The 27,538-nt window shown below is 41.8% G+C and overlaps 2 protein-coding genes across 2 annotated transcripts in view; one reads left to right on the top strand and one right to left on the bottom strand.

Moving 5' to 3' along the window:
- Nucleotides 1-6,403: 6,403 nt before the first annotated feature.
- LOC125380973 lies at nucleotides 6,404-8,222 on the bottom strand. The gene is made up of 3 exons (XM_048396762.1): nucleotides 8,190-8,222; nucleotides 7,325-7,498; nucleotides 6,404-6,952 (listed from the first exon to the last, which is right to left on the bottom strand). Exons 1-3 carry the CDS (start codon nucleotides 8,220-8,222, stop codon nucleotides 6,404-6,406), a joined length of 756 nt encoding a protein of 251 aa, XP_048252719.1.
- A 10,458-nt stretch (nucleotides 8,223-18,680) lies between these two features.
- LOC124121956 (solute carrier family 22 member 6-A-like) overlaps nucleotides 18,681-27,538 on the top strand; it is a 22,928-nt gene continuing 14,070 nt past the window's right edge. The window contains exons 1-5 of the mRNA XM_046485097.2: nucleotides 18,681-19,194; nucleotides 21,727-21,919; nucleotides 23,506-23,738; nucleotides 24,472-24,702; nucleotides 26,245-26,447. Coding sequence (XP_046341053.2) covers nucleotides 19,144-19,194; nucleotides 21,727-21,919; nucleotides 23,506-23,738; nucleotides 24,472-24,702; nucleotides 26,245-26,447 — 911 coding nt within the window. The 5' untranslated portion in view covers nucleotides 18,681-19,143. The remainder of the gene's footprint in view (nucleotides 19,195-21,726; nucleotides 21,920-23,505; nucleotides 23,739-24,471; nucleotides 24,703-26,244; nucleotides 26,448-27,538) is intronic.

The raw sequence follows: 27,538 nt of genomic DNA, 5'->3' as shown, positions 1-27,538 counted from the left end.
CGATGCCACACGATCAACCAGGTCACCGAACCTGATGACCAGGCCACCTGACACCCTTGTTTGTTTGTTTGTTTGTTGTTTCACGCCGCACTCAACAATATTCTAGCAAAATTACGGCGGTCTGTAAATAATCGAGTGTGGACCAGACATGCAGTGATTGACATCGTGAGCATCAATCTACGCAATTAGGATCGATGACATGCATCTTCCAAGTCAGCGAGCTTGACCACCCGATCCCGTTAGTCGCCTCCACACTCAATTATAACGCGAAAAATTCGAAATAACGAGACTTTTTAGATAAACTTGAAATAATGAGAAAAACTGCCTGCAGTAAGATTTCATTTCTTACAGGTTAAAAAATATGAACATATAAATGATACAATTAAACTGAATACTTGACTTCATAAACGGTTGTGTTATAATCATAACTATATTGCAGTAAAGCTTATAAAAAAATATTATTTGTAAAAGAAGCTATTTCCCACGACGTAAGGTCTAGAATGAAGGAAATGGCTTTACAGTGCACAGTGTTTTGAAAACGTCCGGTAGTATATACACAGACAAGCTGGCGTTCTCCGACGATCGGGGGCACGGGTGGCCCAGTCGTCTGAGGCGCCGCGATTCGCTGTGCAGAGTTGCGTCCCTTGGACACGCCAGAAACCTATGATTGTGGGTTCGAATCCCGGTTCGCCCGATTATGTTTCTAGATTTGTCAGCACCATACCCGTGCTCGTGGGTTTCACCGAAGTGGTAAACGTCTGAGACCTGCATCACTTGGGGCTTTCTTCCCACATTAAGCTGACACGCCGCGATATAACTGGAATATTGTTTAAAGCGGCGTAAAACCCAACTCACTCACTCACTCTCCGACATTCAAATTGGTGAATTCGTTGTCAAACGTTTGAATCCACATCAACCACACCCTGCCCGTACAACCTGCCGACCCTACAGTCGGTCCAAGTTTTATGACCGAGCTCAGGCCGCTTCTGAAGGAGGTTCTCGTCCACCGTGAGTCGGAGTGACTCCAGCGCACGTGCTGCACGAGATTCACGAGAGTGAAATGTAACACGACTTATTTGGAGTTATATAAATATATTTATATTTATTCTTTCGCGCTTCCATACCAACCGTACTGGCAATCGAAGTCGTAAATTGCTTGACAAACTTTCGAATCTACACATACTCGTATCATACACCAACGGGAGGATTCAGGTGCGATTGCACATAGCAATTTAAGTCGACTTCGCTCTGAAGAGTTACGTCCCTTAGGCTCACCTGAAACCTGTCAACGAGGGTTCGAATCACTTCGGGCTTTCCTCCCACATTAAGCTAACACGCGGTGATTTATCATGAACACTTTTCAAAGCTTACAAATCCACTCACTGAAAGTAGTTAAATAATGTTAACGTAGGTATGACAAGTTAAAGAAATTTAACTTAGAAGAAACGTTTCTCATGTTTGTAAATCTACCCCAGGGGCATTTTTTGTCTTAATTCTGCCAAAGACAGATGTGCCTAGCGGCATGGATCATAATAATAACAATACGAATATCAGGAACGTCCCAGCAGGTTTTAATTTGAGCTATTTTCGAATTTCTGTTTCGCAAAGAAAATGCGACCCGTGAAGATCCGAGGTAAAATAGGTTCTTCAGCAACCCATTCTTGCTGTAAAAGGCGACTATGCTTGTCGTGTAAGGCGACTAACGGGATCGGGTGGTCAGGCTCGCTGGCTTTTGTGATGCATGTCATTGATCCCAATTGCGTGGATCGATGCTCATGATGTCAATCACTGGATTATCTGGTCCAGACTCGATTATTTACAGACCGCCGTCATATAGCTGGACTATTGCTGAGTACGGCGTCACACAACAAACAAACAAACAAAGAACATGCTGATGAATGGCTACATTCATTACACCGGCTACCTCGAACATCTACAGAGGTGATAATTTGACAACAGAATTTGCCTACCCTTCGCCAACAAGGACGACCTTGCTCTGTATCCAAAGTTATGCTTGCTGTAAAAGGCGACTAACGGGGATCGGGTGGTCAGGCTTGCTGACTTGGTTGATGCATGTCATCGTATCCCTTTTGCGTGGATCGATGCTCATGATGTCAATCACTGGGCTGTCAATAATTTACCACCATCGTTATATAGCTGGAATATTGCTTAGTGTGGCGTTAAACAAAACCCACATCGGTGGTTCATCGCGTTCGATGTCCTGGTTTGCGTAGTGGAGGGATTTTACCTCCGCTTCCAAATATAACATTATTTTATGTCCAGTGACAGGGTATTTCAGCGTGAACTGCCAGAGGTTATGTGCCACGCATGGTAACCCTCCACTTCTCTGTTACATTTCCCGAGCTACACTTCCCATGTAGTGCATATCTTCTTGTAAACATGTGTTGTTGCTTGACCTGCATAACGTTCACTTTCAAATGAAATCACATGAGCAAAACAGGCACACATGATTAACATGACGCAAAAATATCTATGATAAATATATAAACGTCTTTGTATACATAAAACCGGTCGAGTCAACATTAAAACACTCAGTACCAGTGTCACCAATAGTTCTTCTGTGGGGCCGTTTATATATACCTCCGCTTCCAAATATAACGTCATTTTATCTCGTATATACCCAATCTCCGGAGATAAAATGACGTTATATTTGGAAGCGGAGGTAAAATCCTTCTACTACGCAAACCAGAACATTGGCGATGAAGCAACCTGTCCGGATATATGCATACAAGGACGTTTATATATTATATATATTTCTGCGTCATGTTATAATGTGTGCCTCTTTTGCTTCTGTCCCTCCGATGAAATATGTCCAAACTACTGTATATATATATATATACTATATATATGAACTTTTGTCCCTGTTAGATGGAGGTCCAAATATATACTGAACCGCAAAAGAAACGTCACCATGGATAGATATAATTATGAGAAACCTTATTTGTCCAAACACTGTAAACATACTTTGAGACATTAAAAAGATGAAATTTGGCAAAAATAATCATCAAGGTGGACATTAACGCGTCAAATGTTCTTAGAGTGAAACACAACACTAGTCTCTGAGAAAATGGAATCACAAGTCAGTATCTCGTGTGTCCGCCATGTGCATTGATGACTGCCGTGCAACGTCGAAACATGGAATGGACGAGGCGGTTGATGAAGGCCATAGGCACTTGAGCCCACACTCTGAGGAACGCCTCACGCATTTCAGCTGCAGTTGTCGGCCTTGGTCGGACGTCATTCAGCCGTCTTTGAATCACGTCCCACAGGTGTTAATGGGATTCAAATCAGGACTGAGGGAAGGCCACTGCATGGTTCTGATGTCATTCTGCTGGAGGAAGTCTCTTGTTGCTCTTGCAGTGTGGGCACGGTCGTTATCATGCTGAAACTCGTGGTTGCGGCGACGTGCCAAATGAGGTAAGCCGTGTGGTCCCAAGACCTGATCAATATACCGAGCTGCTGTGACACCAGTGCCTCTCCCTGGACCACCGATGTTCTGGAAGACCACAGGGCCGACCCTCTGTGCAAGACCAATTCCACCATAACCATGATGCTCGGACCACCCCACGAGTCTCTCTCAACAACACAAGCATCCGAATAACGTTCCCCACGGCGTCGTCAGACTCCCTCTTCCATCTGCTGTTGAGATACAGTTACGGCTCTCGTCTGAGAAGAGGATTCTTCTCCACTGCTGATGGCGCCAATGCTGGTGCTGTGTTACCCACTGAAGACGGTCCCGGCGATGACGTGGTGTCAGAATGGGTCCTCGAATACTTAATTCCAGTTTGTAATAGCGAACGAACATGTGTGACCCAGTTGTGGATGTCGTTTTCATCCTGTGATTTCAACATTTCATACATGCTTTTGGGTATCGATAACTTTTCATATGCAACAGCCTGCACCAATACTTTATACAACGACTAAGATAATCAACACAGGTTCAATATACTTCGCCTAGTTCAGCATAGGTTGATACGTTATTTATTAACACATAAACATATAAGCCTATCTTGGAAGCTTGACCACTGTTGCTCTCTGTTTTTTTGCCATTACAACTGTTTTCGTATTTTATACTGCCATTGTAATTTTGTACTACCATCTATTGTTTGCTGCCAATATGCTTACTTTGAAGTTATTTGTATTGATAAGTGAACCTAGTTTATTTATAACACAGTTGTTGTCTGCATACCATATGTTGTGTGTGTGTTGGTTTCACGTGGAATTCCTTTGCGTGCAGATTTATTGATTTATTGATATTAACTTCGTGTTTCAGTTTGGAAATCGACACATAACAATACATTTATTGTTTCTGTGTGAACAATTCTGGACAGGGTTAAACTGAATCCTAAAGAATTTCACTAAAGGGTCAGAGAGGAAGGAATAAACTGTGTTTGGCATTATGATACCAGGTCGCGTAGTTGCATGAGTTATGTATTAGATGTGAAATCATGCCCTGCAGAATAATATGGGAGTTGGTAGGATAAAACGTATATTGTACTCGGTCGCTCATATCACATGACCTATTTCATATTTTCTCTACTATGTTTTTTAATGTTTTTCTCGAGATATTCAACAATGCGTTCTAGAGTGCATTATTTTATAACGCTAAAAGTTTGTTTGATGCCCAAGTGTGTACATCCGAACATGTAATCTGGTGCATCTATACTTACACCGTCGAAGCATAGCTGGAATATTTCCTAACGTGGTCTATATCCAAATCATCGATGTAAATAACTGTGTAATGGTTAATGTTAAATGTGTGTCTAGATATTAATGTAAGTTTATGGTGATTAATGAACCATATTTTATTGTTCTGACGTTTGGTATTTACCTATAGTGTATACGGGAAACTACACATACATATACAACGTGCGACACATATCTAACAAACAATTCTAATTACATAGAGGTTATCACGCGAGTGTGTTTGGGGATGGTAAATATCCTGCATTAGGAATAAACATTGTATTTAGCGAGCCTTGGCGAGCTAAATACATAGTGTTTATTCCTAATACAGGATATTTCCCATCCCCAAACACACAAGCGTGATAACCTCTTTATCATATGATGTCATTCGTTAATTCTGTGCTTTAAAATCGCTTTCCCTCTCTCACAAACATTACCGAAACATTGCGACTTTTCCTGGAATGCGTGCATTAATATTTATTACGTCACAGGGTAGGTGATGTGTCAGTCGGACAGTGACAGTAGCCAATATAGTTCCAACTGAAATCTGTTTCTTATACAGTGGCGAAGCAACATATACGCAAAACAACAGTTGTTTTTAATTGCCTTTCGCGGCATTCCATCGGTCTGTCCGCTATAGTAACTGCCCTTTGTCAAAGGGAAGCTACTCTTACCCTAGTCTATGAGACGTCACGGCCAGACGTTGTTGACAGTCGGTCTGTCCTGTTATAACGTTAAGAAGTGTAGTCAGATGTACACACAGCGTCAAATCGAAACAAGGTAACAATTCAGACTTATTTCGGCCAAATCCAACTATTTTAATTTGTGGAGAAGGTTTCAAGCCGCAGAGGTCTACAAGCACAGATATGGCTACTGATCCCGCTTGGCTAGGCCTCGTGCCCTCGCAAAATTGTTTCGAAATTTATATCTCCAAATTTGCCAAAACTTATAAATTGCCTAAGCTACGTCACAGTTAGACACTGATTTTCAGTATATTAGACTGTTCTTTTGATAATGATAGCAATTATCCCTGTAGTTTATCCAGATTCCCGATGGTTAATTCTGACTCGATCGCCGAATGACGAGGGCGACGCCATGTTTGTTTATAAACAGTGAAAGTAGTCCTACTTGACCTTTGATATTTGCATCTCTATCCGCATATGACCCCAACGGATATCGTTTTTATCCGTTGGCTTTATCCTGCCGAGAAACCTACCCATTATATGATAAATATAGTTATCATACTCGGTAGTCACAAATCATGTTGAAAGCCATTGAAATGGTTTTGTGCTTCAACTGTCATAAGGGGGCACGGGTGGCCCAGTCGTCTAAGGCGCTGCTATTCGCTGTGCAGAGTTGCGTCCCTTAGACTGACCAGAAACCTAGTATGATTGTAGGTTCGAATCCCGGTTCGCAACAATTATGTTTCTAGGTTTGTCAGCACCATACCCGTGCTCGTGGGTTTCACCGAAGTGGTAAACGTCTGAGACCTGCATCACTTCGAGCTTTCCTCCACATTAAGCTGACATAAAGTTCCACGAAAATTTTGCGAAATAAAGTTACTGTAAAAAGACTTTTCCGTTGTAGTATACTTATGGCAACACTGCAAATGCGTACATCAACAAAGTAAATACGTATCGTAAAAGGCAAATAAATGTACCAACACAGTAAATACCTATCGAAACACAGCAAATACCTATCGGAACACAGCAGATACATATCGGAACACACCAAATACATATCGGAACACAGCAAATACATATCGCAACACGGCAAATCCATATCGGAACACAGCAAATCCATATCGAAACACAGCAAATACATATCGCAACACGGCAAACACATATCGCAACACGGCAAATACATATAGGAATGCGGCAAATACATATCGGACGGCAAATGCGTATCGCAACACGGCAAACACATATCGGAACCCAGCAAATACATATCGCAACACGGCAAACACATATCGCAACACAGCAAATACATATCGGAACACAGCAAATACATATCGGAACACAGCAAATACATATCGCAACACGGCAAACACATATCGGAACACGGCAAACACATATCGCAACACAGCAAATACATATCGGAACACAGCAAATACATATCGGAACACAGCAAATACATATCGCAACACGGCAAACACATATCGGAACACGGCAAATACATATCGCAACACGGCAAACACATATCGCAACACGGCAAACACATATCGGAACACGGCAAATACATATCGCTACACGGCAAACACATATCGCTACACAGCAAATACATATCGGAACACAGCAAATACATATCGGAACACAGCAAATACATATCGCAACACGGCAAACACATATCGGAACACGGCAAATACATATCGCAACACGGCAAACACATATCGCAACACGGCAAACACATATCGGAACACGGCAAATACATATCGCTACACGGCAAACACATATCGCTACACGGCAAACACATATCGGAACACAGCAAATACATATCGCTACACGGCAAACACATATCGCAACACGGCAAACACATATCGGAACACAGCAAATACATATCGCAACACGGCAAACACATATCTCTACACGGCAAACACATATCGCAACACAGCAAATACATATCGGAACACAGCAAATACATATCGGAACACAGCAAATACATATCGCAACACGGCAAACACATATCGGAACACAGCAAATACATATCGGAACACAGCAAATACTGATCGCAACACGGCAAACACATATCGGAACACAGCAAATACATATCGCAACACGGCAAACACATATCTCTACACGGCAAACACATATCGGAACACAGCAAATACATATCGCAACACAGACAATACATATCGGAACACAGCAAATACATATCGCAACACAGCAAATACATATCGGAATGCGGCAAATGCGTATTGCAAGACGACAAACACATATCGCAACACAGCAAATACATATCGCTACACGGCAAACACATATCGCAACACGGCAAACACATATCTCTTCACGGCAAACACATATCGGAACACGGCAAATACATATCGCAACACAGACAATACATATCGGAACACAGCAAATACATATCGCAACACAGCAAATACATATCGCAACACGGCAAACAGATATCGCAACACGGCAAATGCGTATCACTGTCAGATTAAGGTGAATTTTAGCGGGGAAATGCTAATACAGTGCAAAGCCTGAGGATTGTTCACAATTTAAACACCTTCAGTACACACACATGCATATTCTGTGTCTGCAGTATAGGCCACCGATATTTGGGCCATGCCACGCTATTCATGTATATTGTATATTATATCAGGTAGCAATAGACAGCCGTGGTTGTGCCATTCAAGCTCCACTCACATTTGCTAACGGGATAGAAGGGTGATACAGTCCAATCACGTACACCGGGAGCATGCAAGATCAGTGGGAATTATATTGCGTGCAGGTAGTTATAACGTCGCCCTCCTTCCACACTACGCCTTCTACGCTACACTGGGTCCCTGAAGTCATTTGGGAATCCAAGAAGACCGGACAGTGAAAACAGTTAGTTTTCCTTTATCTAGTTCATTTTATCTGAAGCACAAATCTGTGCCGTGTGCTTTATAAATGGGTGGTGTGAGTGCGTTCTCAACCACAACGAGCTCGTACTGTTTAATGTGTTCAGTAGTCGACAACTACCGAATAGGTCGGTAATATCGTTAAGATGATATACAGACAGAATCACTGACTGGCTGCACAGTGGCTTAGTACTGGGATTCCGCTTTATTCGAACTATAGGCATTGTGTTGGTTTGAACTTTCAAGGAAGAAATGATGTATTCCTTTTGTACAACGATACGCTTGACTCAAGTTGTTGACAGTTTGCGCTTGTGGTAAACGTCTGAGACATGCATCACTTCGTGCTTTCCTCCCACATCAAGCTTACATGCAGTGATATAACTAGAATACTGTTGAAAGACGCGTTAAACCCAAATCAAGCAGTGACACTTTCATGGTGTTGTAAATACACCTCCTTAAAACGAGTTTAATTCTATAAAGTGACAAAAAATTCCTGCAACTTGCTGAACGAACACAAAGAGGGTGACGCCTTTCAACATTCCGCCTACTCTCTTACAAACATTCAACGCTTTTAACGTCATGTATTATGCTTTGTTAACGCCTTGTATAACTCTTCATCGTAATGAAATGTGAGCAGAACGTGACGCATACCGTCCCTTATATCCATCTAACTCTTTGTTGTGATGAAATGTGAACAGAACGTATGAATTGTTGTATGAGACAGACTATTTGTGTATGAGACAGGCTACTTCTGTATTAGACAGACTATTGTTGTATTAGACAGACTATTGTTGTATGAGACAGCTATTGCTGTATGAGACAGACTATTGTTGTATTAGACAGACTAGTGTTGTATGAGACAGACTAGTGTTGTATGAGACAGCTATTGCTGTATGAGACAGACTATTGTTTTTATGAGACAGACTATTGCTGCATGAGACAAACTATTGTTGTCTGTGACAGACTATTGTTGTATGTGACATACTATTGTTGTATAAGACAGACTATTGTTGTATGTGACAACAAATTGTTGTATAAGACAGACTATTGTTGTATGAGACAGACTATTGTTGTATGAGACAGACTATTGTTGTATGAGACAGACTATTGCTGTATGTGACAGACTATTGTTGTATGAGACAGACTAGTGTTGTATGAGACAGACTATTGCTGTATGTGACAAACTATTGTTGTATAAGACAGACCATTGTTGTATGAGACAGACTACTGTCGCATGAGACAGACTATTGCTGTATGAGACAGACTATTGTTTAATGAGACAGACTCTTGTTGTATGAGACAGACTATTGTTGTATGAGACAGACTACTGTCACATGAGACAGACTATTGCTGTATGTGACAGACTATTGTTGTATGAGACAGACTATTGTTGTATGAGACAGACTACTGTCGCATGAGACAGACTATTGCTGTGTGTGACAGACTATTGTTGTATGAGACATACTATTGCTGTATCGAGACAGACTAGTGTTGTATGAGACAGCTACTGTTGTATGAGACAGACTATTGTTGCATGAGACAGACTATTGTTGTATGAGACAGCTACTGTTGTATGAGACAGCTACTGTTGTATGAGACAGACTATTGTTGCATGAGACAGACTATTATTGCATGAGACAGACTATTGTTGTATGAGACAGACTATTGTTGCATGAGACAGACTATTGTTTTATGAGACAGACTATTGTTGTATGAGACAGACTAGTGTTGTATGAGATAGACTATTTTTTTATGAGACAGACTATTGTTGTATGAGACAGACTTCTGTCGCATGAGACAGACTATTGCTGTATGTGACAGACTATTGTTGTATGAGACAGACTTGTGTTGTATGAGACAGACTATTGTTGTTTGTGACAAACTATTGTTGTATAAGACAGACCATTGTTGTATGAGACAGACTATTGTTTTATAAGACAGACTATTGTTGTATGAGACAGACTACTGTCGCATGAGACAGACTATTGCTGTATGTGACAGACTATTGTTGTATGAGACAGACTATTGTTGTATGAGACAGACTACTGTCGCATGAGACAGACTATTGCTGTGTGTGACAGACTATTGTTGTATGAGACAGACTATTGCTGTATGAGACAGAATAGTGTTGTATAAGACAGCTACTGTTGTATGAGACAGACTATTGTTGCATGAGACAGACTATTGTTGTATGAGACAGCTACTGTTGTATGAGACAGACTATTGTTGCATTATACAGACAATTTGTGTATGAGACAGACTACTGTTGTATGAGACAGCTACTGTTGTATGAGACATACTACTGTCGCATGAGACAGACTTTTGCTGTATGTGACAGACTATTGTTGTATGAGACAGACTAGTGTTGTATGAGACAGACTATTGCTGGATGAGACAGACTATTGTTGCATGAGACAGACTATTGTTGAATGAGACAGACTAGTGTTGCATGAGACAGACTATTGCTGTATGAGACAGACTAGTGTTGTATGAGACAGACTATTGTTGCATGAGACAGACTATTGTTGCATGAGACAGACTATTGCTGTATGAGACAGCTACTTTTGTATGAGACAGACTATTGTTGTATGAGACAGACTAGTGTTGTATGAGACAGAATATTGTTGTATGAGACAGACTAGTGTTGTATGAGACAGACTATTGCTGGATGAGACAGACTATTGTTGCATGAGACAGACTATTGTTGAATGAGACAGACTATTGTTGAATGAGACAGACTAGTGTTGCATGAGACAGACTATTGCTGTATGAGACAGACTAGTGTTGTATGAGACAGACTATTGTTGCATGAGACAGACTATTGTTGCATGAGACAGACTATTGCTGTATGAGACAGCTACTTTTGTATGAGACAGACTATTGTTGTATGAGACAGACTAGTGTTGTATGAGACAGAATATTGTTGTATGAGACAGACTATTGCTGTATGAGACGGCTACTTTTGTATGAGACAGACTATTGTTGTATGAGACAGACTATTGTTGAATGAGACAGACTACTGTCGCATGAGACAGCTACTGCTGTATGAGACAGACTATTGCTGTATGAGACAGACTACTGTCGCATGAGACAGACTTTTGTTGTATGTGACAGACTATTGCTGTATGTGACAGAATATTGTTGTATGAGACAGACTATTGCTGTATGAGACAGATTATTGTTGAATGAGACAGACTACTGTCGCATGAGACAGCTACTGCTGTATGAGACAGACTACTGTCGCATGAGACAGACTTTTGTTGTATGTGACAGACTATTGCTGTATGAGACAGACTATTGTTGTATGAGACAGAATATTGTTGTATGAGACAGACTATTGCTGTATGAGACAGAATATTGTTGTATGAGACAGACTATTGCTGTATGAGACAGAATATTGTTGTATGAGACAGCTACTGTTATATGAGACAGACTATTGTTGCATGAGACAGACTACTGTTGTATGAGACAGACTAGTGTTGTATGAGACAGACTATTGATGAATGAGACAGACTATTGCTGTATGCGACAGACTATTGTTGAATGAGACTGACTAGTGTTGTATGGGACAGACTAGTGTTGTATGAGACAGACTATTGTTGAATGAGACAGACTAGTGTTGTATGAGACAGCTACTGTTGTATGAGACAGACTAGTGTTTTATGAGACAGACTATTGTTGTATGAGACAGACTAGTGTTGTATGAGACAGACTACTGCTGTATGAGACAGACTATTGCTGCATGAGACAAACTATTGTTGTATGAGACAGACTAGTGTTGTATGAGACAGACTACTGTTGTATGAAACAGCTACTATTGCATGAGACAGGCTACTGCTGTATGAGACAGGCTACTGCTGTATGAGACAGACTATTGCTGCATGAGACAAACTATTGTTGTATGAGACAGACAATTTGTGTATGAGACAAGTAAAAGAGCTCTTCTTCGCCTCTCACGTTCCATATTTCAAATGCAACGATCCACAGAGGTGATAATTACCAGAATAAGTACCTATAGCCTGGATGATGAAGGGGTATCAAAGGTAGCTTTGACGTCTTAAAGCGGAAGTGTACACGCAAATGTTACTTTCTTTCTTTTTCTAAACAAAACGCAATTTTAGAATTAGTTAGTATCTGTGTTTGAAAATATACACTCATTTTTTCACAGTGAAAGTAGGAAGCTCACAATAGTGTGAAAATGATATGCCGTTATGAGGCCTTCGTTTTTCGAGCTAGTGTGACGTAATTGGTGCCAATTCAACTGGGTCCCTGTCTATTCTCAACGCAAAAGATATCAAGTACCAGTTTGCGGTAAAACAACATGGCCTACGACACACTCCGGCGCAGTGGTGACTCAGCATAACACTATGCTAGCTGCACACTCCGTCGCAGTGGTGACTCAGCATAACACCACTGCCACAGGCTAATTTGCATATCACGTGACCGGACTTTTCTCTTGTTTGTAAACAAACGCGCTTTTTCAGAAATCAGTATAGAACGGACTAATGTAAGTATTTGGGGGCGCTTTACATATTGTTTTGCATAACTATATAGATATGCTACTACAACTGCGACAGTGAGTTGCATGACAATATATATTTATGCATCAAAGTGACCGTGTCGCTAGCTCTCCATTGCGCTTCGATGACAGCACGTGGAGCCGTACAACCAATGTAAACATAGGATAACTACGCAAAAACAAGTAGATTTTTACGTATTTGCATACTTTCTCAATGACAGTTAACCATTCTTTGACATTTGTTTATGAAAATGTGTAGACTTGTCAAACATGAAACGGATGAAAAGCATATGCAATATCTTGAATGGACTGTGAAAGATGTGACGAATCGTCACATGGCGCTGGCCTGTGGCAGAGGTACTATGCTAGCTGGCTGCCGGCCGCATGGAACTCTGGGTAGGAGAGTTTGCTAGCTGGCATCTGAGAAGCAAGAATCACACAACTGTACCTACACCACGTGAAGCGGCTCTAACAAAGCATGATGACGTCATAATGTTTATCAATTGGCACCAATGACGTCATATTGCAAGGGGCATAAGCCATGGTGTTTTTGTTATGGAAATAGAACACTTGGTAAATGTGAAAAATATAAATAGCTTTAATGCGAAAATTATGTTGATTAATTGTGATATTTTTATATTTTTGTCTATGACACTTCTAGGTTAACACTTTTAATGTGGAAAAAGTACAAGAAATATAGGTTCATTTCCGTGTGAACTTGCCCTTTAACTATGAGGACGTGAAGACGTGTGTTTTTCGACGTTCTGTTAAATTTTACGACTGAGCCACCAACACCCAATTCAGGACGGAGGCTTTGGATGCTGCAAGTTTTGACAAAGGTGCTTCTCATGGCGTGTAATTATTGCTTTGGTAGAGCTTAATGTTCTGACGGTATAGTTGAGGAAATTCTGTATGTACCACTGCTCTCTCTGTCTTCTTACAGGGCTATAACTACCTGAATTTTTAATCACCAATTTGAAATCACAGAACTTCTGTGTTTTTTATCACCGACTCAGATGATCACGAGATGAATAATTTGACGAAATATTTGTGTCGCCAGTGGTATTCGAATGTGAACAAAAGTCTAAAGGAAGACGTTCTCCGGAATTAACAACTTATAAAACAACACGCTTTTAAGACTTATAGTTAATCCGTTTATTGATGTGTTTGTATTATAATCAGTGTATTTTTCTATACACTGAACGTACTTGTTGTTTTGATGGTTTTGCGTAAAAAGAAACGAATAGATAGAAAATATATACTCATCTCTTGATCAGGGCTATGTTCGCTCATAATAGGCCCAGTAACATGGACAAGAAATATTTAGATGATTGATCAAGGGTGGTCTAAACTGAATTATTTCATAGCCTGGATCACCAAAGAGCGAGGTACAGCCGTGAAAGGCAGATATCATGCAGTGTTGTTGCAGTTAAACTTGGAGATTTTGAATGTCTTTTTAAATACAAATAATGTTCTTTTCGTAACAAGGTTCTATGAATGTTGGCTATTATATCATATAGCTTGGAGCACTCAGTCCCTGGTGTCCATGGGGGTTCCTAGTTAGAATTGTGATCCAAGCAACCTCTGCTGGTGGTAAGAGGCGATTTAAAAGATCGAGGGTCAGGCTTGTTGCCTTGCTTGCTCACAATATCAATCACTTGTTGGTCCGGTCCAGGCCTGTTTATTGACAGGGGACACCTCGCCGTGCCCTAACTTATTGTTCTGAGTAAATGGGCAGTCAGCCATTGAAAATGGGGAGAGAATAGGGTGATTAACTATAGTCTGTTGCAGAATATCAGGTACACGTGTATTTATTTATACATAGACACAATTCACAGATAAATAAAGCTTCAAAACCTTTCCATATCCAATAGACATATCTGCATAAAGCAGAGTCGATTGTACGATTCCGACTATACCAGCATGTGTTTATGAATCACTATCAAATAGTAATGATACCAGGTGTTCGCGAAAAGGTGAGCGTAGCCTGTCCCACCGGTGGCACCGTCACAAACACTTGCAAGGGCAAGTCAATTGTTCACCCGAAAAAATATGGGAACATATGGTACAAGTCAAATAGGGAATTGCATCGGACATCATTTTTGTCACTGATGCGTCAAACACACGAAGAGATACATTGCAAGAAACATATTAAGATAGTATTCTATATAAAGCAATTATATGAATATGGTTATTGATTTAATTAAAATATTTAATGATAAAGGCCCCCACACATGTTCAAACATTTAGAAGATAAATACTATGTGTGTGTCTATTTCCGGGATTTTATCGAGTATTTGTTATGAATGTTAATTTTGTATTTCAATTTGCGTCCATTGTTAATAAGTATGCAAAAAATGCTGAGTAATTATGTATTCCTACTCAGTGATTCGTTCGCTTGCTTCAGGGAATGCAAATCATATTTTCACCCTTTGACATTTGGTCATGTGACCCAAATAAGCCAATCACAACACAGAACACACTTTCTATAGGTTTACAATGTACGATACATATTCTGAAACATATATTTTGAAAATCAGTTACATGAAATGGTTTGTAATGCACAATACATGTTTACATATCTAACGCTTGATGCCTACAAACAACTTCAGACAGACGCACGTAGATGTACTCTGGGCCATTGTTGTCTGGAGTCCACACCTTTTGGCATTTCAGACAGTAATTAAGCAGTGCTCACACTGTGAAGAGTTGAGCTGCACATGTCCGCTTTAGTCAGACAGGCTATAGATATATTACGGCATATATCGGGGCGGTCGGGTAGCCTAGTGGTTAAAGCGTTCGCTCGTCACGCCGAAGACCCGGGTTCGATTCCCGACATGGGTACAATGTGTGAAGCCCATTTCTGATGTCCCCCGCCGTGATATTGCTGGAATATTGCTAAAAGCGGCGTAAAACCAAACTCACTCACTCACTCACTACGGCATGTATCCGTAACGTGTTTACGTCATTTGACTACATGTAGGTCACTCCAAAATATCTAAAAATATGTAAAGTCTATATGTTTGTAAAGGTATGCCAAGCAGAGGTTAAGGGTGAACGTGTCTGACACTGGTGACATGTTGTCACGTTATATATGATACTCCGGTGACGATCTGGGTGGGAAGATGTCCTCAGCAACCCATGCTTGTCGTAAGGGACCGGATGGTCAGGCTGGCTGACTTGGTTGATGCATGTCATCGTATCCCAATTGCGTAGGTCGATGCTCATGCTGTCAGTCACTGGCTTGTCTGGTCCAGACTCGATTACCTACTGCTGCCGTCATGTAATGTGTAGCTTGAAAAGTGCTGAGAATGGCGTGAAATAAAAAACAAACAAGCAAGCAAACAAAAAAACAACAACAACAAACAAACAAAACAACAACAACAAACAAACAAACAAACAAATCCCACTTGTGGAAGATGGGTGTAGAGTAACTCCAATGCCATAACCCTAATAGGATTAAATTCAAAAGTTGCCATTCACGAATGTAGAATTTATAAAATTAATGTATAATGAGTGAGTGAGTGAGTTGGGTTTAACGCCGCTTTTAACAGTATTCCAGTTATATCGCGGCGTGTCAGCTTAATGTGGGAGGAAAGCCCGAAGTGGTGCAGGTCTTAGACGTTTACCACTTCGGTGAAACCCACGAGCACGGGTATGGTGCTGACAACCTAGAAACATAATCGGGGCGAACCGGGATTCGAACCCACAATCATAGGTTTCTGGCGTGCCCAAGGGACACAGCGAATCGCGGCGCCTTAGACGACTGGGCCACCCGTGCCCCCAATTAATGTATAAACCCCCTACCCGGGAGATGTGACGTACACGTCCATTGATAAGGGTGGATGATGAACAGTTGTAGATACAGTGAGTGAGTATGGTTTTACGCCGCTTTTAGCAATATTCCAGCAATATCACGGCAGGGGGACACCAGAAATGGGCTTCACACACTGTACCCATGTCGGGAATCGAACCCGGGTCTTCGGCGTGACGAGCGAACGCTTTAACCACTAGGCTACCCGACCGCCCCTGTAGATACAGAAAAAGATATTTACGCCTTGAATGTGTTTGCCTAACTCTGTCTGAGCAACACCATTAGATGCTGGTGCTGTCCGATGTGCATTATCGGGTTGACACTTGGCAGGTTAAATATAATGGAACGTGGTCGTTTGTTGCAATATTCCCTATTTTCACAATTTCCAGTTCTTATGTATGGCGTGTAACGTGATAAAATATTTGTCAAACTTTGTTCTTTTCCCAATGTTAATAGTTCCATGAAGTAACTTAAAAACACAGCACACATTGGCAATTTTTCTAAGGGGTCGATCTGTTGCCCACAGCAGAGTGAGTGAGTGAGTGAGTTGGGTTTAACGCCGCTTTTAACATTATTCCAGTTATATCACGGCGTGTCAGCTTAATGTGGGAGGAAAGCCCGAAGTGATGCAGGTCTCAGACGTTTACCACTTCGGTGAAACCCACGAGCACGGGTATGGTGCTGACAAACCTAGAAACATAATTGGGGCGAACCGGGATTCGAACCCACAATCATAGGTTTCTGGCGTGCCCAAGGGACGCAACTCTGCACAGCGAATCGCGGCGCCTAAGACGACTGGGCCACCCGTGCCCCCCACAGGAGGGAGACAGACAAAGCCTGAACGATGAACGGTCGAGTGGATACTGTAACCACAGCTATATATTGTTTATTTGTTTGTTTGTTTATTTGTTGTTTAACGCCGCAGTCACCAATATTTCACTTATATGACGGCAGTCTGTAAATAATCAAGTCTGGACCAGACAATCCAGTGATTGTAATTTTAAGAGCGCCCTGGGCGCTTATTACGTCGAATACGGTAATAAACATTACAGACTGGAATCAAATTTCTATGTGTTATCTAAATAATACATTTTGTACTTTTAAAACATGCGTCTCTTTTTGAGCAGAGTGCTTGAAGCTTTAAATAGGGAATGACATAAAATTGTCATCATTTGTTACCGTTTGTGATAAACATTCTTGTAACCTTGAGATGTGCAGGACGTTGTCAGTCGGACCATCTTCATGACAAACTGAAGGAGAAGAAGAGGGAAAAACTGATCATGCATTCACTGGCTGGGAACAGTTCATCACAGCTATAGTCATATGTCCGACATAAAACAGCCATACAACATTTGTAATAACAGTATGAATTAATGATAGAGAAATACTTCAATTACCTTAAGGTTGGTTGGTTGGTTGGTTTGTTGTTTAATGCCGCACTCAGCTATATTCCAGCTATATGACGGCGGTCTGTAAATATAATAATCAAGTCTGGACCAGACAATCCAGTGATTGACATGAACATCGATCCACGCAATTGGTATCGATAACATGCATCAACCAAGTCAGCGAGCCTGACCACACGATCCCGTTAGTCGCCTTTTACGGCGAGTATGGGTACAGCTATATATACTATGCTGTTGTTCTTGTGCTTCTCTGTCACTATGTAATACTCTCCAATAATAACTAAAATATATGTTGTCAATGCTTTGGGAAAAGCCTGTGTAAGTCTATGTCTCCTGACCCCGGTTCAATCAGCTAATGTACAGTCTCGCCATGCCACAGCTGCTGCTGAAAGGGAATATAACCTATAACACAGTGATGTGGGTTGGTTCACGGACACTTTTTACCGGTACATGTACCGGTACCGATCAGTGGTGGGAGCCTTCCCCGTATGAGCGACGGACATTGAAAGGTAGCGTAAGAAGGAGGGTAACCTTCACCCCGTCCCAGATGCTCTTGAGGTCAGCATCGCATGCTTCTCTCGTCTATGAGAGATGTTGCATTGATTTACTAGATCGTAAAAAACAGAGCGTAACTGCTATCAGCCATAGAGACAAACAAAGGTCACTGTGACCTAGTGTATTAGTGAGCTATGACATTCAGCATTGTTAAGGGTCAATTTCCGATGTTGATCTGGAATGTGCCAAGTTATCATGTTATTGTTAGCTCAGCCCATGCCGAGATAAATATCTGCTGTGCCACAGCCCCGTCGAGACTTTGCTCTTGTGTATCCGACACGCCGCTGTGTCACCTGCACCTGCACTCGATCGGGTCGTAGGGGTAAGGACCTCTCGCAGATAAACTGCAAACGACAGTTCAATCCATTGATCTGATTTTGGATCCAGGCAGAAAATACAACATAATTTCCAGTCTGTTATAAGCCAGGTCCACCTGCTGCTGCGAGGTCTACACTTGTACAGCTCGCTGGGTTTTAACATTCATCTATATTCGAGGGGAAAGACCTCCATGTGTGGAAATATAAGTCAACGATCGCAGCATTAGCCAGGCGTAACGCTGTCCCATTGATCAGCTGATGTGATGCGTGATGTATTTTTGCGTGAGGTCGTGACGGAGGTGGAGCCCGCTCAGGTAAACACTATAGCTTCTACATCTTTCGTCTTCACATTCTCTTTACTATAATACTCGCAAAAAGCTTGGATCCTCCACTGCAGCTCTGTTTGTCGTATACCTGCATTATCAGCAAAATAATTAATTTAGTATTTTTGCCTGCATTTTTTTCACACAGTTTAAACAGCGCTTTTAAATTGTTCACACTTCAATGAACCCATCCAAACTGACCTTCAATTCTTAATTATCGGGGAGCTATCTTATATTACATTATGGTTGTGATGGTAGTGTGTTCGTCCCTGACAACAACACTATATTGTGATGAGTCACACGAGTTGGAATTGTTATACACACTTCTTTGATTATTAATTTACGATAATTATAACCATTAATGCCCGACTGATTTAAGTATGTGCCATGTATACCATACTGTGTTTTCGTACTCAATGACTTCAGATTAACAAGTGCAGACATACAGGTTGTCTGGTTTGTTTTACATACCACCATATCACAGGAGTACTGTTTAGCGGCGTCAGGCCAAATCAATCAGTGGCGTGTGCTACCGGTAGGGCGGGGCATGCTTACCCTTTCTGAGAACACCTGGTGTCTTCACTGATTTTCAGTTATCTATTCATATAAGTTTCATGGCTACTTTTTGCCTTTTACGCCCTATGAAATGTGTTTCGGTCACCGTGGATACTGGGGACTGGTTATTCTCTGGTGGTGACGTTATATATTACATTTACAGGTTTATACACTCAGACACACAGACATGGACAGGCACACACACAAACAAACACAAACACACACACAGACACACACACACACACATCACATGAACTAGGATAGCGACAGACTGACAGACTCACGATCGGCATATGTTCGAAATGAAATATCTGAATATAATTGGAAACAAAATATACAGTGATCATGAAATCCCGTTTATCAGGATGGTTTTAAGTAGAATCCCGTCAATCCGGATGGCTTCTAGTAGAATCCCGTTAATCCGGATGGTTTCCAGTATAATCCGTCAAACCGGATGGCTTCTAGTAGAATCCCGTTAATCCGGATGGTTTCCAGTAGAATCCCGTCAATCCGGGTGGCTTCCAGTAGAATCCCGTTAATCCGGATGGTTTCCAGTAGAATCCCGTTAATTAGGATGGTTTCCAGTAGAATCCCGTCAATCCGGATGGTTTCCAGTAGAATCCCGTTAATCCGGATGGTTCCCAGTAGAATCCCGTTAATCCGGATGGTTTCCAGTATAATCCATCAATCCGGATGGCTTCCAGTAGAATCCCGTTAATCCGGATGGTTTTCAGTAGAATCCCGTCAATCCGGGTGGCTTCCAGTAGAATCCCGTCAATCCGGATGGTTTCCAGTAGAATCCCGTCAATCCGGATGGTTTCCAGTAGAATCCCGTCAATCCGGATGGTTTCCAGTAGAATCCCGTCAATCCGGGTGGCTTCCAGTAGAATCCCGTCAATCCGGATGGTTTCCAGTAGAATCCCGTCAATCCGGATGGTTTCCAGGAGAATCCCGTTAATCCGGATGGTTCCCAGTAGAATCCCGTTAATCCGGATGGTTTCCAGTATAATCCGTCAATCCGGATGGCTTCCAGTAGAATCCCGTTAATCCGGATGGTTTCCAGTAGAATCCCGTCAATCCGGATGGTTTCCAGTAGAATCTCGTAAATCCGGATGGTTTCCAGTAGAATCCCGTTAATCCGGGTGGCTTCCAGTGGAATCCCGTCAATCCGGATGGTTTCCAGTAGGATCCCGTTAATCCGGATGGTTTCCTGCTATATTATCTGTAATCTGACCTATTACCTTTTAGTAGAAGCAAATAAATGTTTAGCTTACTTAATATTAGGTCAAACTGGGAAATACCAGACCTCTGGCTGATAGTAACAGGGATAGATGCTAAGTGTAAGCAGACTGCACGAATTCGAATTAGACAGCGTTCCAATGCGTCAAACAATATACAGTGAACTACGGTTATAACGAACACGCTTATAACGAACTGACCGATATAACGAACAATTTTTTTAGTCCCGACCAGTTGTATAAATGCTGTATATATGCTTATAATGAACTACGGTTATAACGAACTAAAATTAGTGGTCCCTTCGAGTTCGTTATGACCGTAGTTTACTGTATGTCTATTATGAATGTGTGTTTAAACATGTCTTTGCAAATACAACTGAACATGTTAAAATCCACGTATTGCGGCTTCTTCGGAATGACCCATTCCTCCCAAATGTGACCCTTATACACTACCATCTCTTTGTGTGCTGTTTTAGTCACAACCGTATGGAATACTGTAAGGGACATTCTCGCGATCTCGACCTTTGGAAACGAGGTAAATATAGCCAAAACACGAGAATGCGAGAACGCGAGATTTGGCCAAAATCTCGCGTTCTCGCGATCTCGCATTCTCGTGTTTTGGGCATATTTACCTCGTTTCCAAAGGTCGAGATCGCGAGAATGCGAGATCGCGAGAATGTCCCTTACAGTATTCCATACAACCAGGTTCTACATTTGAAGTGCGTTGCAGAAAACAAGCCCCGACAAAGCTAGCGCAGCAGGCAAACCAGAGTCCAGAGCAACGATGGACGGTGGTCAGCCCAGCATGGACAAGGTTCTTACTGCCCTCGGGAGTAACGGACGCTACCACACAGTACAGTTCTGCTTTCTCTGCGCCCTCATCGTCTGCTCCAACTTCAGCATCATGAACTTCGTATTTGTAGGTAGGTCAGGACTTCGTCAGAACAAAATAGAACTTGATTAAACTCAGGCCGACGACCTCGGCATATGAGGTACAAACAGAGACAACATAGTCAGGCAAGATTGACCGGGAGCTTTGACAGCTTTCATGATGATATCAGTATGTTTACAAAGTTTCTTCTGGACAGAGATTTTTGAAGAGTTTGAACAACTCTATGAACTTTAGCATATTTGGGTCATTCCTACATATACATGGGATATACTATTATCGAGCATCGTTAAAATGTGCACATTTGAAAGTATAATGCTTTTTATCACTTACATCTTTCTTTTCACATAATTTACAAATTCGAGCTACTCCAATATTTGGGGAATATTTCCAGAACAAAGTTTGTGTGTTTTTATCTGAAACGGGACATTTTTTTTAGGTCATTGCTAAAAACGCACATTTTAGTCTGGGAAAGTAGATACCGGACAATTCAAAACTTGTTCACCCGTCAAGATCCGGGGTAGAATAGGTTTTTAGCAACCCATGCTTGCTGTATAAGGCGACTATGCTTGTCGTAAGAGGCGACCAACGGGATCGGGTGGTCAGGCTCGCTGACTTGGTTGATGGGGTGGGGGTGGGGGGTATTTCGGAGTTTTGAAAAATATTGTTTTGTTCTCAGATGATAAACAAAAAGTCCTGGACAAGTCGGATGTCCTGCACGAAATGGAAACAAGTATTATTTGTTTGTTTGTTGTTTGACGCCGCACTCAGCAGTAATCCAGCTATATGACGGCGGTCTGTTAAATAATCGAGTCTGGACCAGACAATCCAGCTATTGACATCATGAGCATCGATCCACGCAATTGGGATCGATGACATGTATCAACCAAGTCAGCGAGCCTGACCACCCGATCCCGTTAGTCGCCTTTTACGACAAGCATAGTCGCCTTTCACGGCAAGTATGGGTTGCTGAAGACCTATTCTACCCCGGAATCTTCACGGGTCGGAAGGTCCAAGTGGCTATGTTAGATCGAATATGGCCCAGATGACACAACGATGATATATTGAGTCAAGGTTGTTTATTCGCTTATATATTTGATGACAAGACATGTACGTGCGCACACAGCAGCACTCTCAACCCGACTAACGACTAACCCTAACCGTCATTTCCCCAGCAACCTACCTCCTTACGTCACATATACTATCACATAGAACATCACTTACCAGTTATATATTAGCCTGGCGACATCGAATGCGATCACTCGCAGGGCGCTGCCATCTTTAATGGAGTCTCGCTCTCGCGAGATCTCGTTATATTTACGAACGAACTTTTAACTTTTAAGAGCTAAACGTTGTCATACCACACAGAATATGCAGGTGTACAGCCTGGTTGAGGTAGGCAACTAAATGCATCGGGGGTCAGGGTCAGTGGCTTGGCTCTTTGTATCGCCGTCGGAGTAGGACGTTGCTCACAATATTAACCACTGGTCTGTCTGGTCGAAACTCGAATTTTACAGTATTGGTGACTGCGGCGTTCAATGACAAACAACCAAACAATCAACAAACGTAGAACACATCATTGATGATAGTTTTAACAATTGAATCACGTTTATCTTCTAGCCAGAGACGTGTCGCACGTGTGCTCTCCGCCATTGTCGTCAGCCGCTACATACAGTGTTGGAGGGTACAACGTCACAGACACAAGCGCTGCACATGACAGCGTTGTCAGCAATGACTCTAGTATCATCTACGAAGAATGTAGAATTATCTCCCCTGGCAACACTTCCGCCATCACGCCGTGCACAAATGGTTGGATCTACAGCGAGCGTAAAGACGCGTCAATCGTGTCCGAGGTAAGATCATTTACTGTTTCCTTAAATTTCAACAGTGTACTACCTCGTATGACGACTTCAGCAACCCATGCTTGTCGGAAGAGGCGACTGACGGGATCGAGTGGTCATTCACTGGATTGTCTGGTCAATACTTGATTATTTACAGCTGTCATATAGCTGGCATAATGCCAGTGGCGAGTGCGACGGTAAACAACAAACAAACAACCTTTTGATGAGCACGCAACATTCAACCATTAGATGTCGCAAATACTGAGTTGCCCTTGATTACTCCAAATATATAAAACTAGTTGATGTGAACGTGATAGAACTCAATATGCTGACAAGGGATCGCCTAGAGAACATACCCAGTCTATGTGCTACTGTCACCCTATTTCATCCGTATTCCTCATACGGTAACGACGACCATCGTAAGTCTCATACGATAATGTCGACTATTGTTACTATCATTCGATAATAATACAATTAATTTCAAATAAGGTGGGGCGGTCGGATAGCCTAGTGGTTAAAGCGTTCGCTCGTCACGCCGAAGACCCGGGTTCGATTCCCAACATGGGTACAATGTGTTAAGCCCATTTCTGGTGTCCCCCGCCGTGATATTGCTGGAATATTGCTAAAAGCGGCGTAAAACCATACCCACTCACTCACTCACTCACATTAGGTAAGATTTCGCGTAAAATATTTATTAGAGTAAATGATGGATTAAATACCGACGTCTTTATTTTCGGTCTTTCAGTGGGACCTTGTCTGCGGCAAGGAAGTGTTTTCTCGCCTTAGTCAGTCGGTGCTAATTGCTGGTCAAATCTTCGGAGGGGTTATCTTCACCAAGTTAGCTGACAGATTCGGGAGGCGGATCCCGCTAATAATAAGCCTGGTCATCTTGTGCTTTGCGTCACTCGCCCTGGCATTTTCCACAGATATATACGTCTTCATTGTGTTGAGATTTTTCGCTGGATTTGCACAAATGGTAAGAAGATTAACCGTTTTATATCCTCAAACATGAAGTGTAAATATGTGGCGGCATCGCGGTCATATATAGTACGACACGCAGGCCACAAGTTGAGCGAAGTGAAGCATCTGAAAGGAGGTGGATGAGCAATCACGTTCGGGAAGCTTGACTGTTGCAAGTTTCTGAAGCTTCGGGTGAGCGCGTTCGGGAAGTTTGACAGTTGGGTGACATTCGTGACCAGCTCGTGTTATTCCGGGACAAGCCGAGTAGCACCGACTCGTGCCCCTCTCGTGGCCATTTTTGCGACTGGGTTCCGTTTAAGCGCAACGGACATAGCTAAAACAATTACTCGTTGCGGAATGATTCACGTATCTATATGATAGATATGATATATATTCCAGGTGCTATTGAAAACACATCGGGACTTACATTATTATACAGTATGGTTGAACACATTTAAATGTATCTTGTGTATATTTTTATAAATGCAAGAGGGCGTCGGGTAGCCTTGTGGTTAAAGTGGTCGCTCGTCACGCCGAAGACTCGGGTTCGATTCCCGACATTGGTACAATGTGTGAAGCCGATTTCTGGTGTCCCTCGCCGTGATATTGCTGGAATATTGCTAAAAGCGGCGTAAAACCATACTCACTCACTCTAAATGCAAGACATATGTAAAATCAAACATTATTCCTGGGGGATTCTTTGACCGAAGTAATTGAAGTCATACGCGCATTCTGATTGGTTTGTCGTATTCTCCCTGCTGACACTAATATAAAGGGTCGTGTGCCTCACCTGCATGACATGCAAAAGTAGCAAATTAGTAAGCTAAGAAAGAGAACCCGCATTGTTTTCGGAAGCAGTGCTTATGCATCTCAATGTGTGAAGCCCATTTCTGGTGTCCCCAGTCGCGATATTGCTGCAATATTGCGTAAAACATACTCACTCATTCACTCCAAGACCTATGGAAGCGTATCAGTGCCATATTTTGAAACAGAAATCATCCACGTATTGTGTAAAACAATACTCACTCGCTCACTCACTCCAAAGCCTTATGGAAGCGTATTAGTGCCATATTTTGAACCAAAAATCATCCACGTAGATGTTGATACTTTCATCTACGTAGATGATATAGTAGTTTGTTTTAGAACGTGGTACTAATACGCTCACATAACTCGTAGACCTAACTGTTCGCTTGGGAAACTCGAGGTTCGAATCCCGTCATAGGTATACCATATGGAATATATTCTTGTCAAACGTTTGCGATTCTGTGTAAGGCGGAGTAAACCCGTATCTCCTCACTCACACAACCTTTCAATATTATATATACTACCCAAAAGAAGTGTATTGCAATGGCAGATTAACTATTGTAATTTGAACAAAATCGGATGTTCCTGAACTTCTTTTGAATAGTATATATGCCTCGACCATTCGCTAAATCGTGTTTAATTAAGTCGATATATCCTTTAAGACAATGTTGCTTTGCGGTCTCGGTTGAATATTATAAGCACTGCAAGACAACGAAATGTCACTGTATAATCCCCGCAATGTTTTGTATTTAAGGCTTTGTTGATGATAAGGACGACAATGGTTATGGAACTGTATCCCACGGAGAGTCGACGACTGAGGGGATCAATATACGTCACTGTGTGGATGACGTCGTCGGTGATGCTGGCGCCGTTGGCATACTTTCTTCGTCATGAGTCGTGGCGGATCCTGCAGTATGCGTTGTTTGGACTGACGGTTATATCTCTCTGCTTCGTGTGGTTGGTACATTTCCATTATTATGGGCTGGTGGGGTAGTCTTGTGGTTCATGTGTTCGCTCGTCACGCCGACGGCTCGGGTTCGATACCACATTGGTACAATGTGTGAAGCCCATTTCTGGTGACAAAGTAGTCTATCCAAAATATGGATAACAATTTTCTTATTATACTGTTATAGCGACGTTTCGGTGTAGATCCTGATACTGTTATCAAACAATACATAAACATCTATACTAAAAACGTCCCTATCACAGTATAAGAAAAAGTTGTTTTCCTTAAAATGTTTTTGTCTGCTTTGTCATCCGTCAACTTCGAAGAAATGCCTAATCATTTCTGGTGTCCCCCGTTGTGATATTGTTTAGAGAAGTGTACAATCCAACTCACTCTGTCACTGATTCTGTAGAAATCAATCCAAACTACCTCTGTCTCTTTCGAATCCATCCTCGATTTCCCAGGGTATTATATCTCCATTCTATGATAAATACCCTGGATCCATTCTGCATAGCTTCGTTTCGGAATCCAATATCTTCATCGCTCTTACCACTAACGTAGTCCCGAGTTCATCTCGCCCATGCGTATGGTGTAAAATACCAATAACCAATTGTTATGTGTTATGTATACATTATATCGTTAACATCGTAAAACTATCTTTATATGAAATATGATTTTGAAGGGTTAAATTGTCATTAGACTAAAATACACCGACATACTTTCTTTTGAAAAACACGTTTCCTTTAAGCTCATGTTTTCAGTAATGTTGTCGGTTTTCATTGCACAAAGTGACATCTCAGTGTTCCACGTGAATGAAGACCTCGTTTGATTTGCAGTAAAGAATTTGCAAGTGATTTGATTATTTTTGCGTTTATGTTTCCATACACCGAAAGGAATAGGCCACACCCACTTACAGGCTATTGTTTCTTGATTGGCTGATCAAAGAATGGGTGGCGCTTGTGTTGCATTATTGCGCTGAACGTTGTCATTGATTTCGCATTGTTGTCCACGGTTATGTTTGTGTTCACTTTCGATCAGAATGTGAGGTTATTATTACTTACGTATTTATTTTCACTTGTAAAAATTGACTTCAGTAAGTTTT

The sequence above is a fragment of the Haliotis rufescens genome, unplaced genomic scaffold (genome assembly GCF_023055435.1).
Source record: "Haliotis rufescens isolate VD_foot unplaced genomic scaffold, xgHalRufe1.0.p SCAF_16, whole genome shotgun sequence".
Lineage (NCBI taxonomy): Eukaryota > Metazoa > Mollusca > Gastropoda > Lepetellida > Haliotidae > Haliotis > Haliotis rufescens.
Note: the sequence above shows the minus strand (reverse complement) of the source record. Positions and strands in the feature narration are given on the sequence as shown.

What these genes read in the sequence shown, in the direction of transcription:
- LOC125380973 (XM_048396762.1), bottom strand. Translation starts at nt 8,222, where the DNA reads ATGACTTCAGGGACCCAGTGTAGCGTAGAAGGC. An exon ending in CCCAGTGTAGCGTAGAAGGC is followed by an intron (nt 7,499 to 8,189) that starts GTAGTGTGGAAG and finishes TTTGCCGTGTAG; the next exon opens with AGATATGTGTTTGCCGTGTT. An exon ending in TATTTGCTGTGTTCCGATAT is followed by an intron (nt 6,953 to 7,324) that starts GTATTTGCTGTG and finishes TTTGCCGTGTAG; the next exon opens with CGATATGTATTTGCCGTGTT.